The sequence below is a fragment of the Armigeres subalbatus genome, chromosome 1, assembly GCF_024139115.2.
Source record: "Armigeres subalbatus isolate Guangzhou_Male chromosome 1, GZ_Asu_2, whole genome shotgun sequence".
NCBI lineage: Eukaryota > Metazoa > Arthropoda > Insecta > Diptera > Culicidae > Armigeres > Armigeres subalbatus.
This window is the reverse complement of record NC_085139.1, coordinates 149,650,151-149,667,703: the sequence shown is the minus strand read 5'-3', so window position 1 is coordinate 149,667,703 and position 17,553 is coordinate 149,650,151. Positions and strand designations below refer to the sequence as shown.

The window sequence follows — 17,553 nt, the reverse complement described above, 5'->3', positions numbered from 1 at the left end:
CATTTAATTTCATTTAATTTCATTTAATTTCATTTAATTTCATTTAATTTCATTTAATTTCATTTAATTTCATTTAATTTCATTTAATTTCATTTAATTTCATTTAATTTCATTTAATTTCATTTAATTTCATTTAATTTCATTTAATTTCATTTAATTCCATTTAATTCCATTTAATTTCATTTAATTTAATTTAATTTCATTTAATTTCATTTAATTTCATTTAATTTCATTTAATTTCATTTAATTTCATTTAATTTCATTTAATTTCATTTAATTTCATTTAATTTCATTTAATTTCATTTAATTTCATTTAATTTCATTTAATTTCATTTAATTTCATTTAATTTCATTCAATTTCATTTAATTTATTTAATTTCATTTAATTTCATTTAATTTCATTTAATTTCATTTAATTTCATTTAATTTCATTTAATTTCATTTAATTTCATTTAATTTCATTTAATTTCATTTAATTTCATTTAATTTCATTTAATTTCATTTAATTTATTTAATTTCAATTAAATTAATTTAATTTCATTTAATTTCATTTAATTTCATTTAATTTCATTTAATTTCATTTAATTTCATTTAATTTCATTTAATTTCATTTAATTTCATTTAATTTCATTTAATTTCATTTAATTTCATTTAATTTCATTTAATTTCATTTAATTTCATTTAATTTAATTTAATTTATTTAATTTCATTTAATTTCATTTAATTTCATTTAATTTCATTTAATTTCATTTAATTTCATTTAATTTCATTTAATTTCATTTAATTTCATTTAATTTCATTTAATTTCATTTAATTTCATTTAATTTCATTTAATTTCATTTAATTTATTTAATTTCATTTAATTTTATTCAATTTCATTTAATACAATTTTATTCCATTTAGTTTCATTTAATTTAATTTGATTTAATTTTATTCAATTTAATTTAATTTAATTTCATTTTAATTTCATTTAATTTCATTTAATTTCATTTTAATTTCATTTAATTTCATTTAATTTCATTTAATTTCATTTAATTTCATTTAATTTCATTTAATTTCATTTAATTTCATTTAATTTCATTTAATTTAATTTAATTTCATTTAATTTCATTTAATTTCATTTAATTTCATTTAATTTCATTTAATTTCATTCATTTTAATTTCATTTAATTTCATTCAATTTCATTTAATTTCATTTAATTTCATTTAATTTCAGATAATTTCATTTAATTTCATTTAATTTCATTTAACCTCATTTAATTTCATTTAATTTCATTTAATTCATTTAATTTCATTAAATTTAATTAATTTATTTCATTTAATCTCATTTAATTTCATTTAATTTCATTTAATTACATTTAATTTCATTTAATTTCATTTAATTTCATTTAATTTCATTTAATTTCATTTAATTTCATTTAATTTCATTTAATTTCATTTAATTTCATTTAATTTCATTTAATTTCATTTAATTTCATTTAATTTCATTTAATTTCATTTAATTTCATTTAATTTCCTTTAATTTCATTTCATTTCATTTAATTTCATTTAATTTCATTTAATTTCATTTAATTTCATTTAATTTCATTTAATTTCATTTAATTTCATTTAATTTCATTTAATTTCATTTAATTTCATTTAATTTCATTTAATTTCATTTAATTTCATTTAATTTCATTTAATTTCATTTAATTTCATTTAATTTCATTTAATTTCATTTAATTTCATTTAATTTCATTTAATTTCATTTAATTTCATTTAATTTCATTTAATTTCATTTAATTTCATTTAATTTCATTTAATTTCATTTAATTTCATTTAATTTCATTTAATTTCATTTAATTTCATTTAATTTCATTTAATTTCATTTAATTTCATTTAATTTCATTTAATTTCATTTAATTTCATTTAATTTCATTTAATTTCATTTAATTTCATTTAATTTCATTTAATTTCATTTAATTTCATTTAATTTCATTTAATTTCATTTAATTTCATTTAATTTCATTTAATTTCATTTAATTTCATTTAATTTCATTTAATTTCATTTAATTTCATTTAATTTCATTTAATTTCATTTAATTTCATTTAATTTCATTTAATTTCATTTAATTTCATTTAATTTCATTTAATTTCATTTAATTTCATTTAATTTCATTTAATTTCATTTAATTTCATTTAATTTCATTTAATTTCATTTAATTTCATTTAATTTCATTTAATTTCATTTAATTTCATTTAATTTCATTTAATTTCATTTAATTTCATTTAATTTCATTTAATTTCATTTAATTTCATTTAATTTCATTTAATTTCATTTAATTTCATTTAATTTCATTTAATTTCATTTAATTTCATTTAAATTCATTTAATTTAATTTAATTTTCATTTAATTTCATTTAATTTCATTTAATTTCATTTAATTTCATTTAATTTCATTTAATTTCATTTAATTTCATTTAATTTCATTTAATTTCATTTAATTTCATTTAATTTCATTTAATTTCATTTAATTTCATTTAATTTCATTTAATTTCATTTAATTTCATTTAATTTCATTTAATTTCATTTAATTTCATTTAATTTCATTTAATTTCATTTAATTTCATTTAATTTCATTTAATTTCATTTAATTTCATTTAATTTCATTTAATTTCATTTAATTTCATTTAATTTCATTTAATTTCATTTAATTTCATTTAATTTCATTTAATTTCATTTAATTTCATTTAATTTCATTTAATTTCATTTAATTTCATTTAATTTCATTTAATTTCATTTAATTTCATTTAATTTCATTTAATTTCATTTAATTTCATTTAATTTCATTTAATTTCATTTAATTTCATTTAATTTCATTTAATTTCATTTAATTTCATTTAATTTCATTTAATTTCATTTAATTTCATTTAATTTCATTTAATTTCATTTAATTTCATTTAATTTCATTTAATTTCATTTAATTTCATTTAATTTCATTTAATTTCATTTAATTTCATTTAATTTCATTTAATTTCATTTAATTTCATTTAATTTCATTTAATTTCATTTAATTTCATTTAATTTCATTTAATTTCATTTAATTTCATTTAATTTCATTTAATTTCATTTAATTTCATTTAATTTCATTTAATTTCATTTAATTTCATTTAATTTCATTTAATTTCATTTAATTTCATTTAATTTCATTTAATTTCATTTAATTTCATTTAATTTCATTTAATTTCATTTAATTTCATTTTAATTTCATTTAATTTCATTTAATTTCATTTAATTTCATTTAATTTCATTTAATTTCATTTAATTTCATTTAATTTCATTTAATTTCATTTAATTTCATTTAATTTCATTTAATTTCATTTAATTTCATTTAATTTCATTTAATTTCATTTAATTTCATTTAATTTCATTTAATTTCATTTAATTTCATTTAATTTCATTTAATTTCATTTAATTTCATTTAATTTCATTTAATTTCATTTAATTTCATTTAATTTCATTTAATTTCATTTAATTTCATTTAATTTCATTTAATTTCATTTAATTTCATTTAATTTCATTTAATTTCATTTAATTTCATTTAATTTCATTTAATTTCATTTAATTTCATTTAATTTCATTTAATTTCATTTAATTTCATTTAATTTCATTTAATTTCATTTAATTTCATTTAATTTCATTTAATTTCATTTAATTTCATTTAATTTCATTTAATTTCATTTAATTTTATTTCATTTAATTTCATTTAATTTCATTTGATTTCATTTAATTTTATTTAATTTCATTGAATTTCATTTAATTTCATTTAATTTCATTTAATTTCATTTAATTTATTTAATTTCATTTAATTTATTTAATTTCATTTAATTTCATTTAATTTCATTTAATTTATTTAATTTCATTTAATTTATTTCATTTCATTTCATTTCATTTCATTTCATTTCATTTCATTTCATTTCATTTCATTTCATTTCATTTCATTTCATTTCATTTCATTTCATTTCATTTCATTTCATTTCATTTCATTTCATTTCATTTCATTTCATTTCATTTCATTTCATTTCATTTCATTTCATTTCATTTCATTTCATTTCATTTCATTTCATTTCATTTCATTTCATTTCATTTCATTTCATTTCATTTCATTTCATTTCATTTCATTTCATTTCATTTCATTTCATTTCATTTCATTTAATTTCATTTAATTTCATTTAATTTCATTTAATTTCATTTAATTTCATTTAATTTCATTTAATTTCATTTAATTTCATTTAATTTCATTTAATTTCATTTAATTTCATTTAATTTCATTTAATTTATTTAATTTCATTTAATTTCATTCAATTTATTTAATTTCATTTAATTGCATTTAATTGCATTTAATTTCATTAAATTTCATTTAATTTCATTTAATTTCATTTAATTTCATTTAATTTCATTTAATTTCATTTAATTTCATTTAATTTCATTTAATTTCATTTAATTTCATTTAATTTCATTTAATTTCATTTAATTTAATTTAATTTAATTTAATTTCATTTAATTTCATTTAATTTCATTTAATTTCATTTAATTTCATTTAATTTCATTTAATTTCATTTAATTTCATTTAATTTCATTTAATTTCATTTAATTTCATTTAACTCCATTTAATTTCATTTAATTTCATTTAATTTCATTTAATTTCATTTAATTTCATTTAATTTCATTTAATTTCATTTAATTTCATTTAATTTCATTTAATTTCATTTAATTTCATTTAATTTCATTTAATTTCATTTAATTTCATTTAGTTTCACCTAATTTCATTTAATTTCATTTTATTTTTTCATTTTCATTTAATTTCATTTAATTTCATTTAATTTCATCTAATTTCATTTATTTTCATTTAATTTCATTTAATTTCATTTAATTTCATTTAATTTCATTTAATTTCATTTAATTTCATTTAATTTCATTTAATTTCATTTAATTTCATTTAATTTCATTTAATTTCATTTAATTTCATTTAATTTCATTTAATTTCACCTAATTTCATTTAATTTCATTTTATTTCATTTAATTTCATTTAATTTCATTTAATTTCATTTAATTTCATTTGATTTCATCAATTTCATTTAATTTCATTTAATTTCATTTAATTTCATTTAATTTCATTTATTTTCATTTAATTTCCATTAATTTAATTTAATTTCATTTAATTTCATTTAATTTCATTTAATTTTATTTAATTTCATTTAATTATATTTAATGTCATTTAATTTCATTCAATTTCATTTAATTTCATTTAATTTCATTTAATTTCATTTAATTTCATTTAATTTCATTTAATTTCATTTAATTTCATTTAATTTCACCTAATTTCATTTAATTTCATTTTATTTTTTCATTTTCATTTATTTTCATTTAATTTCATTTAATTTCATTTAATTTCATTTAATTTCATCTAATTTCATTTATTTTCATTTAATTTCATTTAATTTCATTTAATTTCATTTAATTTCATTTAATTTCATTTAATTTCATTTAATTTCATTTAATTTCATTTAATTCCATTTAATTTCATTTAATTTCATTTAATTTCATTTAATTCCATTTAATTTCATTAAATTTCATTTAATTTTATTTAATTTCATTTAATTTCATTTAAAAATCTAACAATTCTGTATAAAATCTTGGCATAAACAGATTCTGCAAGGTTTTGTTACAAAAACTACAAGTTTCATATACAGAGAATGCATTACCAAAATTTTTAAACAAGTTCGCAAGATTTTAGTACAGAACTGTTTTAAAATCTGCCATCCGCTGGTTGCGTCGAAACAAATAAAATGTTGGTTACGCAAACAGGATCGACATTAGCAATTTTATACTTTTGCATCAACTGTACATACAGCTAGTAACATATATAATGAAATCAATTACAAATTATTATTTTTCTAATTATTCTTTGTCTAATTTGACGAATGCTCCTTAAAACAACAGAGATTTTCTCAAGGAGTGCAAATTGATACAGACATCATTTTATCTCAATCTGGGACGATTAATATATAACGCTCGTCCCTTCGACTTCCCACCCGATATTGATTGCATTGAACCTTTGCGCACGATAAAGGCATAAAACGCTGTTCTGTTATGCAACCACCTTGTTCAACAATTGCTATTATAGTCTATTCAAAGAAATTTCTCATCGTATTCATGCCGCTATTAAAAGTAAACCTACCTGATTGGCTCTATCCTTTGCCAGGACACGCAGCTGGTATAAACTTTTCCTTTCGTAGTCTAACGAACCAATTAATCGAATAATCCCTTTCCCATAGGTGGTAGATATGGTAAACACATCATTATCGCCATCTAATTCTTCCAGGTAGTAAACGACCTGGCCATATGCTCCTTCATCACGGTCGGTTGCCTCCACCGAAGCAATAATTCCAGGTTTGCTATTCTCCGGCACTTCTACAGCCGATGTGTATGGCTTGAATATCGGTTCGTTGTCGTTAACGTCTTCCACTAGCAGCAGCATACTCTGGGTAACGGAAAAATCACCAAGCCGACCGTCACTTAGCGTAAGAATCAACGAGTACTCATCTTTGGTTTCTCGGTCGAGTTCACTATTCAAATAGACATTAGCTTCATTCACTCCACTTCTTTCAACTCGAATCACATCACTATCAATTGCCTCGCGAACTCCGAATGTCAAGGGGTCACCATCCGGATCATAACCTTTCAATTTGTAAATCAGGGTTCCGACTGGCGTATCGGGACCCTCCTTCAACCTAAGCACTATTTCCGAATGACCATCAATCAAGAATCGAGGGGGGCGATTACACGACACAATGGGAATATACAACAGCAATGAAAGAACGCATGAGGCATAGTTGAGAATCCACTTTAATCGCACTCTGCGAAATTTATAGGACGATGCCTTTCGCTTTCTGACGGCAAGTTTTCGGAGATTTGAAGAGGTGGCTTTTTTGACGATATGAACTGCGACGGCATCCATTGTTGATACTGTTTCATTTTATCCGAAACTACAGCCGGGATAAGAATTCCTGAAAAAAGATATAAAATATTTGAATTGGTGAGGAAATGGGTGTACTGTCGATAAACCCTATCAGTTGCAACAAAAGATATATCCATTGAGAATTAAGGAATTAAGGAATTGAGGAATTAAGGAATTAAGGAATTAAGGAATTAAGGAATTAAGGAATTAAGGAATTAAGGAATTAAGGAATTAAGGAATTAAGGAATTAAGGAATTAAGGAATTAAGGAATTAAGGAATTAAGGTAAGGTGAGGAATTAAGGAATTAAGGAATTAAGGAATTAAGGAATTAAGGTGAATTAAGGAATGGAATTAAGGAATTAAGGAATTAAGGAATTAAGGAATTAAGGTGGAATTAAGAATTAAGGAATTGAGGTGAGGAATTGAGAATTGAATTAAGGTGGAATTAAGGAATTGAGGAATTAGGGATTAAGGGGTGGGGATTGAGGAATTGAGGAATTGAGGAATGGAATAAGGAATTGAGGAGGTGAGGATTGAGGAATTAGGGATTAAGGAATTAAGGAATTAAGGGATTAAGGAATTAAGGGATTAAGGAATTAAAGAATGTAGGAATTGCAGTGGTAATTTTTGTAATTCTCGCTGAGACCGGGCCACTTTATTTATTTTATTTATTTATTTATTTATTGGGAGCAGGGAAAAGCCCGCTTGAGTTGAACAGTTAGAAATTCATTAGCTCTCACTCAAGCGGGCGCAAAACCTCCTCATCTTTTCTATGCATCAACAGATTACAATATCCAAATGATACAATTCGGCTTAAAACTCCATCCAACAATAAACTTAAATCTAGGCCTAGCTACTACTGATTGTCGTTTAGAAGGTGAGAAATATTCGTACGGAGAGTGTTACGAGATGAATGGAAATCGAATCCAATGGAGCAGTTATTGAATATACCTAAAAATGCCTAAATTCATATTCATTCGAAAGCTTTCGGCGAGTATATTAAGGATCCGTGTTAAATTCTTCAGAAAGATGAATCCCTCGTTAGTTATACACGAAATCATTTTAATGGACCCATCGATTTTTGTCAATTCTTGACTCACCAAAACTGTCATAACTCCAACATTTCTCAACCGATCATAAAGATCAGCATATCGTAGGAAAGACGAAGAGTGTATCCTCAATTTTAATAATAAAAATAGAGGCAGTAATATTGAATTTGGCCGCCATCTTGGATTTCTTTTTGAAAACTATTTTTCCGCCTGGTTGGCAACCACCGATTTTGAATATTAAAACATCGATGGAAAGCTTATATTGGGCATTTTGTCCAAAAATCTCAGGTGTATGTTTTTCTATCAAAAGTTATGTACAGTTTACCAAATTGCGAACCTTGCGGAAAAATAGTTTTCAAAAAGAAAGCCAAGATGGCATCCAAATTCAATATGGCTGCCTCTATTTTTGAGGATACACTCTTCCTCTTTCCAACAATATGTTGATCTCTAAGATCAGTTGAGGAATGTTGAAGTTATGACAGTTGGTGTCAAGGTGTCAAGTCAAAATTCGAGGGGTCGATAAACGTGATTTCGTGTATAACTATCGAGGGGTCTGTCTTTCTGAAGAATTTTAATCTGATCCTTAATGTACTCGCCAAAAGCTTACGAATGAACATAAATTTAGGTATTTTTAAGAACCTCGTGCAAATAGTGGCCCGGTTTCAGCGAGAATTACTCAGTGGTGACAGCAATCATATACTATTATAAATCAAATTTTTCTTCAGTGGCTTAAACTGAAAAACATTTGTTTTAGAAGATGTTATAATCATGTGAGAAGTAGGTGTGTAGCCGGTTACGATGACATCGACGTAAACAACCCTAAAAGGAAGTAAGAGGTGTTTTGGGGGTGTCGCGATGTGGAATATGTATATTAGAGTGGGGCGTCATGGTCATTTTTTCAAATCAATGGTTTTTCGAAGCCATTCTGGGTCCTGAACAACTGTGCAGAATTTGGGACCGATTGGTTGCTTCCTCGCTTTCCGCATCGCGTTTGAAGTTTGTATGGAAATTAGTATGGGAGAACGTATTTCTACTACTAAAGGCTTCAGTTCATCGTAAACCAAGTGGAACATTGCGTTAAAGTATAACCCAAAGGATGCCGAAAAACTTTGCTGAAGAAGGCACGTTGCTGGAACGTCCACGAAAAAAGTTATAACGCTTAGAACATTGAGTGTTCAAACCATATGCAAAAAATCGTTTATTCTGCCAGCACTGCCGTACTACGTAGACCAATAATTTAATTGAGTGTTATTTGAAAATAATTGATCTTATAGGGCTTTAGAGCTAATGGGAGTTATCCGGAATCATTTCACAAAGAAAAAAATCCGACGAGAAGGAAAATGGGTTTTGCCCTTCGAGAACCATAGGTTGTCCGGTAGTGCTGGCAGAAACATTGATTTCTTGCATATGGTTTACACAATCAATTTTCGAAACGTAATAACATTTTTTGTAGACCTTCCAGCTACGTACCTTCTTCGGCAAAGTCTTTCAGCATCTTCCAGACTAGATGCTAACGTATTGAGTCACGTGATTGATGATAAATTGAAGCCGCTAAGAGCAAAAATGTAAAAAAGTACGTTTTCCCATACTAATCTCCATGTAAATTTAAAACGCGATGCGGCATGCGAGGTTGCAACCAATCGAGCCCCTATTTTGCACAGTTGATTGGGGCCCAAAACGATTCAGAAAAACCTTGATCTCACTTGATCGGACGAAGTTTGCGTTTTTCCATACAACTGCGCCCCACTCTAATGTATATGCTGGCCATCTATGCCTTTCTTTGCTCGTTTGACATATTTTTTCTTCTTTCTCAGTTCATTTTTCTTGTCTTTGTCTTATTATTCCGTGTAACACGAAGCTATGGTCATCCGGAAGATGCTCCCCGACGAACCACAGCTCGAGCATGACGCTACGCCGTACCGTTAATGATGTCAAATACCCGGATGAGCAGCTGTAATACCTCAAACCTAAATCCCAACCTCGTCTGTCCTGAAATTACGCAATCTAACCTTGAGTCACCACGAGTATCTTGGTATATGCCACTTTCCTCTTACTAACTGTTGATAATAAGATGATATCGATAGTAAATATCATAAAGAGTCTCGGCTCCGTTAAGTGGTATACACACCTGAGCCTGTCAAATAAACGCAATACAAAAAAAATCATGTAAGACAGCGGTTCTCAATTGGGGTACATGTACCCCTGGGGATACCTTCGCCGAGCTCAGGGGGTACCTCGAACAAAAATGCGTAATGGCGGATGAATTACAATTTTAATCAAAACTCATTGATTAAGTTTTGATAATTGTGTATTTTTTTCTATTTCAAAACTTTGTCTTGAACATAATATGCATGGCGATCAGTAGATCTATTGAATCCTGCCCTTCACAACGAGCGCAGTGGATGAAGGGATGTGCGATGAAGATCCAAAGAACAAAATGTCGAATAAACAAATTTAAAAAAATCTGTGTAATCTGCCTGATCGCAATGTTGTTGCACACTCAAAACATGCACACCAGAGCCACAGGAGCGTGCACACTGAAAATACAGTGTAGGACACCACTGCCTGATCGAAACAAAATGTTGGATAATATGTTAAAAATATGCTTCTGAACTAAAATCTTGAGTCTATTTGATGGCACATACGCAAAGATTGTTTCTTTCCGAATAGTTGCAACACAGTGAAATGTTCAGTAGTGAAACAAGTTGTGCTGCTTGGGAGCACCCTTCGGAAGCCTCTTTAAGCAGCTTGGAGATCTCTTTTCAAGAGGCTCGGAAAACTCTTTTAAGAGGCATTGAAGCCTTCTTTCAAGAGGCTTGGGAGCCTACTTCAAGAGACTCGGAAACCTCTTTTTCAAGTGGTTCGGAAGCCTCCTTTCAAGAGGCTTGAAAACCTTCCTTCAAGAGGCTCGAAACTCTTCTTTAAAGAGGCTTGGAAGCGTACTTTCAAGAAGATCAAAAGCGTCCTTTTAAGATACCCAGCAGCCTCTTTTTAAGTAGCTCGGAAGCCTCCCTGGAAAAGGCTCGAAAGCCCATTTTCAAGAGGCTCGGATGTCTCCTTTCAAGAAGCTTGAAAGTCTAGCTTCGAGGAGCTCGGAAGCCTTCTTCCGGGAGGCTGTGAAGAATCCTTTCAAGAAGCTCAGAGGCATCGTTTCAAGAGGCTATGAAGATTTCTTTAATTTCATTTATTCATAATTATATCATCAACAGGTACACATTTCAACCCAACAGACATAAGATAAACAAACACTGATGCTAACACATGAAAATCTTAAAATATGTTTTCTTATAGTCGTTCTAGACAGGCTAAAATCAAATGCACAAAAGCACTTATTAAGGTGGTTCATTGCCTTCCGTGTGTAAGCGTTTTGCACAACTTGTAGTTTGATAAGGTTGGTTTTTGCTGCACTCCCGTAGACTGATGCTCCGTATTCCATTCTACTCCGGATTAGGGCATTTCCTATTTTCACGAGCGTTTCGGGATTGGCCCCACTGGACTTCCTAGATAGCATCTTCATTAGACCTAATTTTTTCTCAGCTTTCTCGACTACTGACTCAATATGTTTTCTGTGCGACAAGGTACGATCTAACACGTACCCTAGGTATGCATGCGTATTTGCTAATTCGACATTTGCTCCTCTCATCTTAATCCTTATATGGTCGACATGTTTCCTGGTAAACGGGATTACAGCTGATTTGTGCGGGCTTACTTCCAAGTTGAGAGACGTCAGTTTGTCGGAGATTTTTTGTAGAAAGATATTGCAGTTTTCCGCAACTTCCTCGACCGTGTCTGCTACTACAATCGTTGCGAAGTCATCCGCAAATTGAACCAATACCTCATTTTCCGTGGAGAGCTCATGCAGAGAAGATGTGTAAAGGTTGAAGGTTTCTCGGTTTCGATGATATTTGACTCCGTCCTTAGTCGCATTTTGCGACTTTTCAAGTATTCGAACAGCCAGGAAATTAGTTTTTCTGGTATTTTTGCCTTAGTCAGGATTTCCAACAAGGTACTGGTGTTCACCGAGTCGTACGCTTTACTAACATCCAGAAAAACAACAAAGAACTCCTTTTTCGATTCTTTCGCAGTATGAATCGCATTTACCACGTAGTTTACACACGTCGATGCAGACACATGTTTTCTAAATCCGAAAGAAAGCTTTGGAATTAGATGTTTTATGGCCGCAATTTCTGTCAGACGATCCTTGATGACGGAATTTATTAGTTTGATTTCGATGTTCATCAGGGCTATAGGTCGCATGTTATTTATTTGTATGGCTTCTCCTGACTTCTTTGGGATTGGTCTTACCTCCGTAGTTCGCCATGATTCTGGTATTTCTTCGGTAACAAAGACTCGACTTAACATTTCGCAGATTTTCCGCTGCATTTCCGGATTAAGTTGTTTGAACACATCGTATAAAAAACCGTTTGGTCCAGGTGCAGAGTGTGTTTTTCTTTTTTGTAACACTAGGAGGATCTCTTCATCTTTTAGTGCCATTTCGTATCCCTCTAGGTCTTTCTCAGTAGTGGTCCTCGGTAAGTATAGGTGACGGAATTTGTTCCCAAAATACAGCTCCATGAAGTTCAACCCTTCATCGTCCGTCAGATCCACCAGTTTCTTATATTTCCCTGTCAGTGCAGTGTCCACTCCTTTGACCAGGTTCCATAGCTGTCTAGCAGGTGTGGATTCGTCGATTTTCTCAGTTAGTCCTCTCACATACGTTCGTTTCGTCTTCCTTACTTCTTTCTTGAAACGAGCGCGTTCATGCTTTAGAAAGATGAAGTTGGATTCCGTTTTGTTCCGGTTGTAGTTTCGGAGTGCATCTCTCTTTGCAGCATACAATTCTCCGATGTTTTTCGTCCACCAAGGTTTGAGAAAGTTGATTTTTTTGTTCTTGAAGGTGTAAGAAGAGGCTTTGACTGCCGCTTCGATCGTTGTAACCATTTCTTCAGGGTTATACAAGAACTGCGGTCTGATGCTGTTTAATTCCTCGATCAATTTATTGATTTTGGTGAAGGTTTTTTCGTTTTTCGGGATTTCATGACTAATTTCCAGGCGGATGGTCATATGTGTGCTACCAAATTCCTCTTCTTGTACTGTCCAGTTAGTTTTTCTCGCCAGACCCGTAGTTGTGAGTGTGAGGTCGATTGCTGAGTCTCTACCACCTGGTGCGTTGATCATAGTTGGTGTTCCGTCGTTGAGTAGGACCAGACTCGATTGATCAATCAAGCTACGGAGAAGTTTACCGCGGTTGCATGCTGGGAATTCTGGGCTCCATGAAGGATGATGCGCGTTGAAGTCTGCACCTATAATCACCTCGCCATTCAGTTCGTTAACCAATTCTAAAAAGGTTTCAAGTTCTGTCTTGTAGTTGTTCGATGGTCCTCTTGTGGGTGGTAGGTAGACCGATATTAGAAAGACGGGGTCGAAACCTCTCGTTATTTTTACACCAACTACTTCTGGGAAGGGTAGGATTTCGAATCCGATGTCTTCGCTAATTAGTATTCCCACACCGCCGTATCCTTCCAGACGTCTGCGGGAGATAAGTTGATAATGTTTGAAGTAGAAGGGCTCTTTGTCCTTTAGCCAAATTTCTTGTAGCAAAGCTGCTTTAATGTTGTTCGAGGTCATGCATGTATAGAGTTCTTCTTTCTCGGTTGCTCGTATGCTTTGAATGTTGTGTTGGATGATTTTGAAAGTTTTACGATCCATTGGTTCGATTGAGTGAATTATTCTGTTGTTCCGTGTCTTGTGTTCCCTCTTGGATTAGTCTTTGTAGCTCCATGCTGACCTCGATTAGCAGCTCATCCGTCTCGATTTCTGTTCGGGGTTGTTGGATCCTATGGCTCAACTTCCTCTGTATTTCAATTATTGCTTCCAGTCCTAGTTGGGGTTGACACAGACGTAGGACATCTTGCCTCAATCGTGCCAGGAACCTCTCGATTTCTGTGACCCTATGGGGATTTCCTCTCACAACAGCACTGTAGCTTTCCCTGGGGTTCAACTGAGTAGACTGGGTGAATTGCTCCGGTGTGTCTTGTACCTCCTCCCCTCATTAATCTTTTTGGGCGCATGCCAAAGAGTATGTGTTGTGTTTGAGTCAGAGCGCCTACTTCGGGGAAGTCTGATTCGTCTACCAATCCTTCGAAACGGTTTTGCGTCTTTGTGTACAACTTTTCAGCCTCACCATACGGCACCCGGTTTGTTTGCATTTCCTTCACGATCTTCTTTCTTCTTTCCTTTTCTGGGCATGTATTGCTATTTGATGCGTGTTCTTGTTTACAGTTGCCGCAGAGGGGGGGGGGGGGGTCTCGCATTCACCGTCAGGATGGTGCTCCTGCCCACAGATCCTACATTTTGGTTTCCAGCACTTTTTTTTGAGTATGTCGAATTTCCAGCATGTCGAACACTGTTTTACCGGAAAAATGTACATTTCCGCCCGGAAATTCACGCCAAAAATGTTCACCGACCTTGGTATCTCAGTACCTTGAACGGTAACTTTTATGTTTCGGGTAGGTTTCAGCTGTCCTTGTTCGTCTTTCCTCAGCACCCGTTCGACTTTGTGCACCGCGAACTCCGTGGCAATTTCGTTTGTCAGTTCCTCGTCAGAGAAATCCAAAGGAACATTGGGAACGAAACAGATGGTTTGGTTTTGAACTTTTGGGGTGTAGAGAGTGAGGTTTCTTGCCGCCAAATTTATTTTCGACAGTTGGGTGGGATCAACTCTACCATCCAGTTGCAATTTGAACCGGAACTTTCCAATTTTTTCCAGGCGGATGGTCATATGTGTGCTACCAAATTCCTTTTCTTGTACTGTCCAGTTAGTTTTTCTCGCCAGACCCGTAGTTGTGAGTGTGAGGTCGATTGCTGAGTCTCTACCACCTGGTGCGTTGATCATAGTTGGTGTTCCGTCGTTGAGTAGGACCAGACTCGATTGATCAATCAAGCTACGGAGAAGTTTACCGCGGTTGCATGCTGGGAATTCTGGGCTCCATGAAGGATGATGCGCGTTGAAGTCTGCACCTATAATCACCTCGCCATTCAGTTCGTTAACCAATTCTAAAAAGGTTTCAAGTTCTGTCTTGTAGTTGTTCGATGGTCCTCTTGTGGGTGGTAGGTAGACCGATATTAGAAAGACGGGGTCGAAACCTCTCGTTATTTTTACACCAACTACTTCTGGGAAGGTAGGATTTCCAGAATCCGATGTCTTCGCTAATTAGTATTCCCACACCGCCGTATCCTTCCAGACGTCTGCGGGAGATAAGTTGATAATGTTTGAAGTAGAAGGGCTCTTTGTCCTTTAGCCAAATTTCTTGTAGCAAAGCTGCTTTAATGTTGTTCGAGGTCATGCATGTATAGAGTTCTTCTTTCTCGGTTGCTCGTATGCTTTGAATGTTGTGTTGGATGATTTTGAAAGTTTTACGATCCATTGGTTCGATTGAGTGAATTATTCTGTTGTTCCGTGTCTTGTGTTCCCTCTTGGATTAGTCTTTGTAGCTCCATGCTGACCTCGATTAGCAGCTCATCCGTCTCGATTTCTGTTCGGGGTTGTTGGATCCTATGGCTCAACTTCCTCTGTATTTCAATTATTGCTTCCAGTCCTAGTTGGGGTTGACACAGACGTAGGACATCTTGCCTCAATCGTGCCAGGAACCTCTCGATTTCTGTGACCCTATGGGGATTTCCTCTCACAACAGCACTGTAGCTTTCCCTGGGGTTCAACTGAGTAGACTGGGTGAATTGCTCCGGTGTGTCTTGTACCTCCTCCCCTCATTAATCTTTTTGGGCGCATGCCAAAGAGTATGTGTTGTGTTTGAGTCAGAGCGCCTACTTCGGGGAAGTCTGATTCGTCTACCAATCCTTCGAAACGGTTTTGCGTCTTTGTGTACAACTTTTCAGCCTCACCATACGGCACCCGGTTTGTTTGCATTTCCTTCACGATCTTCTTTCTTCTTTCCTTTTCTGGGCATGTATTGCTATTTGATGCGTGTTCTTGTTTACAGTTGACGCAGAAGGGGGGGGGGGGGTCTCGCATTCACCGTCGGGATGGTGCTCCTGCCCACAGATCCTACATTTTGGTTTCCCGGCACTTTTTTTTTTTGAGTATGTCCGAATTTCCAGCATGTCGAACACTGTTTTACCGGAAAAATGTACATTTCCGCCGGAAATTCACGCCAAAATGTTCACCGACCTTGGTTTCTCAGTACCTTTAACGGTAACTTTTATGTTTCGGGTAGGTTTCAGCTGTCCTTGTTCGTCTTTCCTCAGCACCCGTTCGACTTTGTGCACCGCGAACTCCGTGGCAATTTCGTTTGTCAGTTCCTCGTCAGAGAAATCCAAAGGAACATTGGGAACGAAACAGATGGTTTGGTTTTGAACTTTTGGGGTGTAGAGAGTGAGGTTTCTTGCCGCCAAATTTATTTTCGACAGTTGGGTGGGATCAACTCTACCATCCAGTTGCAATTTGAACCGGAACTTTCCAATTTTTGTTATTTCCTTGCACTTCCGGAATCCAGAGTCCACCAAAAATTTTCCTACTGAAGCTGGGTGTTGTGGGATTGGTTCCTCGTACTTCAATGGCTCCAGGAAGAATACATCTGTGGGTGGCGCCGGCTGTTCACTCGCTTGTCCTGTCATTTTTGTTCTTGGATTCTTCGACCTTGTGATTTCCTTTGATTTTGGGTTCGTGGTGGCGCTCACTGTTTGCCTCGTCATCATTCTTTTACTATACATTTTTCCTTAACTACTCTCAACAGATTCTTATGCTAATATTTACACTTATCCGACTATTTGCACTTTTTATTTACAGTTTCTTTTATTTAAAACTACTATTTACACTTTACTAACTACTAGTTATACTATTTACACTTCACTTAATTGCTAATTTACTATTTACACTCCTCTTAACTGCTTCTATACTATTTACACGATTTTGTTCTCTATTTCTTTCGAGATTTCTTTACAGCTTTCTCACTAATTTCTTAATTTCTAAGATTGTTATCCTATATGGGGCTGTACACTAATTACGTAAAATTTTCTGGGTTTTTAAACCCTCCCTCCCCCCATGTAAGATTTTTTCCATACAAATCATTTTTTATTTATATGGAGCGTAAAAAAATGTCAGAACCCCCCTCCCCCATAAGTGCTTACGTAATTAGTGTACGACCCCTATAGGATTTTTTCCACTCGCGTTTGGAGGTTAGGTCGAAAAAAACCGAGAGAAAAAACTTAGCTTCCCGCGTCTAAAACACGACAAATCCTTCGGGAAAAACGGTACGGTCCAACGATTTATAATTTTCTAGCTGGATTTTCGCAACGAAAAACAAAATTTCACCGTAAAACGCACAAAAAATGGGTTTTTCTTCCGGCACGTGACTTTTCTCGCGACCGACCGAGCAGCTACCGTTTGTTCACCTTCCAAGCACTCTTACGAGATTCTCCCAAGTCGTAGCTTCCGACGAACTCTATTGCTCGTTGTTTACGCATCCGTCTGAGAAAGGCTGTTC

The 17,553-nt window shown here is 31.4% G+C and overlaps 1 protein-coding gene across 3 annotated transcripts in view; it reads right to left on the bottom strand.

Moving 5' to 3' along the window:
- LOC134205247 (cadherin-23) overlaps nucleotides 1-17,553 on the bottom strand; it is a 127,696-nt gene that overhangs the window by 88,558 nt on the left and 21,585 nt on the right. For all 3 annotated transcript variants that reach the window (XM_062680330.1, XM_062680332.1, XM_062680331.1), the window contains exon 2: nucleotides 6,221-7,049. In XM_062680330.1, coding sequence (XP_062536314.1) covers nucleotides 6,221-7,000 — 780 coding nt within the window. In that variant the 5' untranslated portion in view covers nucleotides 7,001-7,049. The remainder of the gene's footprint in view (nucleotides 1-6,220; nucleotides 7,050-17,553) is intronic.